Source organism: Macadamia integrifolia, chromosome 12 (assembly GCF_013358625.1).
Source record: "Macadamia integrifolia cultivar HAES 741 chromosome 12, SCU_Mint_v3, whole genome shotgun sequence".
Lineage (NCBI taxonomy): Eukaryota > Viridiplantae > Streptophyta > Magnoliopsida > Proteales > Proteaceae > Macadamia > Macadamia integrifolia.
In genome coordinates this window covers 6170490-6177177 of record NC_056568.1, presented here as the reverse complement: position 1 = coordinate 6177177, position 6688 = coordinate 6170490, and the positions used below count along the sequence as shown (strand labels likewise).

The 6688-nt window shown below is 35.9% G+C and overlaps 1 protein-coding gene across 1 annotated transcript in view; it reads left to right on the top strand.

The window, feature by feature from the left end:
- LOC122057970 (DNA repair protein RAD51 homolog 2) overlaps window positions 1-4672 on the top strand; it is a 14487-nt gene extending 9815 nt beyond the window's left edge. Inside the window, exons 9-11 of the mRNA XM_042620344.1 lie at window positions 17-108; window positions 685-804; window positions 4518-4672. Of these exons, the coding sequence (XP_042476278.1) occupies window positions 17-108; window positions 685-804; window positions 4518-4672 (367 nt within the window). The remainder of the gene's footprint in view (window positions 1-16; window positions 109-684; window positions 805-4517) is intronic.
- Window positions 4673-6688: the final 2016 nt, after the last annotated feature.

The following is a 6688-nucleotide window of genomic DNA, read 5'->3' as shown; positions in this document are numbered from 1 at the left end:
TAATTTACATTTCTAGGTCACTTGCAGAGTTTTCACGAATTCCTGTCGTGGTGACCAACCAAGTGAGAACTCGAAACAGTGATGAATCCCACCAGTACCCTTTCCAAGGTTGTTATATTGTTGTATTTTGCATGTGGTCCTTTCTCAGATAGGCATACTTTTTCAGAAATAAACTGTATTAGGCTAATTATTGTGGATGTCTTCACAGAATCAGAGAAAAAATTTAGATAAATAATATTTTAATACTTATAGAATTTTTAAATTGTCAACAAAAAAATATTTATGTTCCAAATTCTGATTATGAGGTATTAAATGGTAATAGGATGAATAAAAATTCCATTACCCAAAAAATATTTAAAAAAAAAAAATTGCAATTTTAGAGAGCATCCTTAAAGGATCCAATGAATTTCAATTAAAATTAGGGGATCCGTTATTAATTGATTCTTTTGTCACATTGTGATATTTCAAACAGTTGAAGTGACCCATTTGAGAAAGATAGGATGATTACAAAATTATCAAAGGATTGCACTCCTTATTTGTATTATTTTTATTTTAGTTCTGCAGATTTTTGCTCAAAATCTTCATCCACAAGAGTTATTTATCTGCAGTCCAGAACAAGGATGATAGTTGAATTGCACAAATCGCTGGTAAAAAGCTTTCTCTAACATATTTCATTATCTGCAGTTCAAAACAAAGAAGAGAGTATGAAGGACCAGGGGACAGTTGAGTCTCATCTTGTTGCCGCTTTGGGAATCTTCTGGGCTCATGCTGTGACCATTCGTCTTGTGCTTGAGGCTAATTTAGGTTGGAAGCTAACATCTACAATATATGTAGTTTTTCCGTTTTGTTATCCTTTAAAACCTTTGTGTACTTATGACTGTACATCCAGTGGAAACAACATGGTCACCCTGTAAAGTCCATTGTGTGCTTCAAACGTCGTCGATAATTTATGGGTTGTATGATAAAACAATTTAGTCACTCTGTCAACACATAAATATGAGATGAACTTTGTACAATGGGTATTCTTTTCGTGGAGTTTGATACAAGATTTGATGTGCAATCAACTCTGATCCGTATATAATTGAGTAGATCATCTCACCCATAGATGTCCTCTGAATTTCTTTGAGCCATTATTTTGCCAGCACCACAAAAAAATGTTGAGATCTTCCTTCAGTTTTGATAGAAATGAAATTAATTTTAGGATTTGAAGGAATGAATGATTTCTGGTTCTCTTGCCTTTTCTTTGCCGACTTTTTTATGGTGACTTAGAATGATGTATTTGTGAATCAAACATTGTAGTTAAAAATGTAATATGACTGTCCAATACTTCATCAATTAGACTTTGACTAACATTGTTTTTGTTATACATAAAAACTAAACTGAGCCCTAAATAGTGCCACAGTTTGGGGTCTATGTAAGGAGAGTAAGAAATTGATTTTTGAATGGAATTTTTGAGTTTGCCTTTTTTGTTGGTAGATATATCTTCGTCTCATACAGTTTGTGGAAGTGGGTATTGGATATAATACCAATTGTACTTGTCCTCTTTTTTTCTCAATGAAATGAAATATCCTTGCTGATAAAAAAAAATAACCAGAGCCGTAGAAGTGTTATCATGTCATTTTATACATATATATATATTTGGAGAGTAACTTAAATAATTTGACTATTGCAGTCTCTTTATAGATGAATGATTCTTTTGCATATGGATTTTGAAAAGCCTGAAGCAAAATACTACCATCGTGGGCTGTGAACCTTAAAGTGCTTAGTTTGTGCATGTAACATAATATTTGCTCACCTTCGCAACAATGAGACCATAACTTGCCTTAGGAAGCAAGAATGCCTAATCACCTCCCGGCCTTGGCTACACTGTAATCAAATGACCTGAATTTGGCAGTTTGGAGATGCTTTTTTAGGTTGAGGAATTTGTGTCCAAGCTTCATAATCCTTTTACCTGTGGATATCTTATGTCAAGAGCATTCCTTATTCTTTGAAGATTAATTGATCCGTTAATCTTTTCTTGTTATAACACGTGCCGTCATTATCAGCAGGGCTTTTGAGGTTGGGTGCATGAATCTTTTCCTGGTGTTCCTCTTTCAAGATCTTATGATCGAAATAACGTACATAAGGTTGCAAATTGAAATGAGAAAATAGGGCTCATGAAACTATGTAACTGGTGGAAATTTAACTTTATTAGATGCCATGTCATATTTGGATGTGTTAAACAAACATTCGCACTTTTTGCCTGAAAACCTTCCTTGTCATATATTCCTTGTTTACAATGTCTATTTTTATGGTATTTCTGTTGTTTACTTCTAGATACAGTAATACATATTAGATCTGGAAAGATGAAGTTCTACAAGTTATGGGCCTGAAAGGGTACTGTTAGTGATGTATACAGTCTGAGCCATTGATCTTTCAAAGAATTCGACCAACCTATACAGAGTTAATCATAAAATAAATCTTAAACTTAATAATATCCAAAACCTTATCCCAACTTAATGCGGTCGGGTAAATGGAGATTCCAAGCAAGGACGAGCGCAAGGATCATGCAAAAAGATTGATGGTTATGGCTAATTATAATAAGTGCCAGCTGTCAACTTGATGTACCACTACAAATCAGCCACATGCTTATAATGACCAACTATAATAAGGTACTGGCTGTCTACCTGACGTACCATATAGATCGGTCAAGCCAAAGCGTCCTACTTGCATTACGTCCACCACCAAGACAATCCATCACCCAACCTACTTTTATGAAAGGAGGAATGAGATAATGAATTCTCGACAGCCTCGCTAAGTACGGAAGTAACAACTTAAATAGGAAATAAATGAGTTTGGTTTATTGTAATTAATCATAAATATGAGTATCTTATATAAATTAAATAGATAACTAAATATTTAAAATACAAAGTTTCATTCTAATTTTAATTTAAGTTTAATATAAATTAGATGAATAAATATTCAATATTATTCTTTCAAAAATTATATACAACAACAACAACAACAACAACTCAGCCTTACCCCAACTCTTTCAAAAGTTATATATATATATACACACATATTATATTGTATTAGAAGTATATGTAGTTCAATATATTGACATTTTAATAGATTAAACGTTAAATATTGTTCAAATCATCATGGTCAAATCATAAGTAAATTTGGTCGTCCAGACAGCTGAACTGGAATTTATAATAAGGTTCTGCAGGTTTGCTGATTCTAAATGGCAAACAATTGAATAACCACATTACTAGGCATCTAGATTAGGAAATCTGTTGTGTTTCCATATCAGCATACCCAAATGCTGCTTAACGGTACAAGAAGACTTGAAGAGTAAATAAAATTTATATTTGGAATGGCGATTAGTTACTTCATGAGTTGATGAACTAGTAATTATAGTTAACATTGGGATTTATATAGTTGATACGAAATTCTTCACATGAAACAGGGGCACTAATTAGTTCCTTCATCAATTACCTTCTTTTATCCTAGCTTGGGACCACAGTGTAAGTGGACTCCACAAAATAAGTGCTTATGCTCTATCAAACTTGAATATGCTGTTGGTTCTCTTGTCTGGGCTCCTCCACAGCTATATGAACCTTTTTTGATATGGAGCTTGTAGGGTCTTATCCGAATGCAGTTGGTCCTTTGGGAGAGTGAAACTCTAACAAAGCTGAACCTTTTATCTTCTTAACAAGGGTTGAAAGGGGATATTGATGTCACTTGTTGGTCCTCTTGGAAAGAAGAGCCCATGGAGATTGTTGTGCTTTTTTTAACATCCACAGTTCACCTCTAACTTGAGCAATCATGTGCTCATTGTTCCTAGTTTTCACGTGTCCACGGATGGGCTTATCAAAGTAATATTTGTCAAAGTAAATTTTTTAGGTTCGGTAGCTGTTTCTAGATAGGGATTCCCAATGGTGCAGGTTAAACAGGGGGCACACCTCAACCCACCCCTAATGGGCCAGGTCTGATATGACCAAGATTTGTTCTGCATCAGGTCCAGGTTTTTGATAACCTAGACCAACCACCCTCTCAGGCTGCCTTGTAAATATGATTGGCCCCATGCATTTTTCATGGGGCACATCTGCATTGAGCAATGCTTCAAATGGGTTGGGTCTTATATTGGCTAAAGTCTGCGCTGCCCTGCGCTGCTGCCATCCCTAGTTGTAAAGTTTCTCCTGTTGGTGTAGTCCTCTTTTGGCTTTGGTAGAGTGTTTTCTGCCGTTGTGATCTTGTTGAGATAAAGCTTGTCATTTTTGAATTCAGCAAAAGAAAAAATTTCTGAAGTAGATGCTTCATTTTTCTAATTACTCTGCTTTGTTAATTTCATTTATGTTCAATAGCTTATAATCTATTTCTTTATTTTATCTCTGGTCCATTGCTTTGAAAATCCACATTTATGATTTATGTATAACTTTATTATGTCTCGCTACTAATGGACTGAAGTCAAGGCATTTAGGATATGTCAGTTATAGATTCAACACCATTCAAATTTATTGTATTTTCTTTTGCAGGTCAGAGGTTTATTAAGGTGGCAAAATCTCCATTATCTCCACCTCTTGCATTCCCTTTTGATGTGACTTCATCAGGGATTTCATTACTCAGTGATGACGGAATAGAAGTAATGGGGCCAGAGATATGCACAATTCATTGTCAAGGTCTGTTGTAAATACTGTCATGCTGAGGAATTTTTTTCTTCCTTCTTTGTTGTCCAAACTCTGGGGGAATTCCTTGAATACTGAGTGTATGAGTTCCAAAACCCTTTTGGAGGGACATGCAGGGGATTGGGATTTCATCCACTATGAGTAGCTCCTGCATTGGTCTTCCATGCAAAAAACACATTTCCATCAGTGAGTCAGTAGTTGTGAACTGTCTAGATGGTATTAGAGGTGGCAATTTTCCAAAAGTCACCAACTCAATATGGACATGAGACAGTTAAGAGAGTTAAGATTACCGGAACTTCGACGTGATCCTACACAGAAGGGCCCGAGTAATGAACTGGTCATCTAGGATGGAGGATGTACAACCCACATACCCTGTTTGGCTTCAACTTCTTAAAAAAAAAATCTATATATTATACATTAACATTAATTAGGTGTCGCTTGGTATGTTGGACCTATGCTTCTGTGCATGAGGTTAGAGTCCAAGTTTCTCAGTCACACTGTAAAAGTCTTGAACCCATTGACATGATTTTCACATGATCCATTGACACTGATTTCCTTCCTGTTGACCCAAACACAACCAGTTTACTAATTGGGTGTGTTAGGGCTGGAATACTCTGACATGATTTGAGGAATGGATTGTGTTCAAGTTTGGTTATTTTCGCAGGATAGGATTCTGACGTAGACCAACATGATCCTCTGGGTAGTATTCAGTTGATGATAGGTTCTAGACTTAAAGTACTACCTCCCTAAAATTATGCATGCATATGCAATTGTATTCTGTTTTTGTTATTTCTTTAAAGAGAAATGAGGTACTTTGTTTTTGTAATTTAATGAACATGCAGCCTGCATGTTTTTATTTTCCCATTATTAAAAACTTGGTATTACTAAATTTATAATAATTAGTACATCTGCCTTTGTATTTCGTTTATATATAGGATGGTTATATATGACCAGCAATGATGTATGGAGCTGAATGTTGGGCAGTGAAGAAACAACATATAAACAAACTTTGTGTAGTTGAATGAGGATGTTGAGATGAGTGAGTGTAAAACTAGAAAAGATAAAATAATGAATGAACAAATTGGATCTAAATTAGGAGTAGCTCTAATACATGATAAGTTGCAAGAAAGTTGTTCGAGGTGGCATAGACATGTGCAATGGAGGCCTTTGAATGCTCCAGTATGGAGAGTTGATTTTTTCACACTGAAGGATCTAGAAGAGCCAGGGGTAGGGCTAAAGTGAATTTGGGAGAAGTGGTGAAGAAAGGCATGCATAGCTTAGGACTAGTAACATGTATAGCTTTGAATAGAGCTGGTTGAAGAAAAAGGATCCATGTAGCTGTCCCATTTAGTTGGGATAAGGCTGAGTTGATGGTTTTATTTTATTTTTTATTCCCCCCCCCCCCCCCCCCCCCAAACTCACCAAAGAGAGAGGGGGGGACATTCCCAACCTTTATGCACATGTCGAGGCTTCAGAGTGGTTGTGATTAAAGAAAAGCTATTGATTCAAAATTTGAGCTTTGTTTAGGCAAGCCATGAACAGGAACCTGAGTGGGAGTGTCTTGTATGACTGAGAAGACCTCAAAGATGATGGTGGGAAGATAGGTGGACCTAAAGGTTGATGTGCTGTGAGCTGTGCTTTATATGAACTTCTTGATGTAAGAAAATTTGAGCTCATAGCACTATAAAATAATGTCATGATGAAAAGAGATGGCGTGTCGGCCCCCTTTTGGTAAGAAGGTGGGCAAATAGAATGGCGTTTAAAGTAGTTCTTAAAATGGAAATCTCAGCTTTGTATCATAATACATGGAAGTAATTTAGGTTCCATAGAAGCGAGCAATCTCATGCAATGCACAAGCTGTTGCATAGATGCATACATTAACTTCCAGATGCATGGTTCATATGTATTTTGGTTATGGGTCATCAGTAAAGTTTTTATGCCCTTTGATTCAAATTGGGCCCAAATGTCATCTTTTTTTTCTTTTTTTTCTTTTTTTTTTTTGAGGGGGGGGGGGGGGGGGG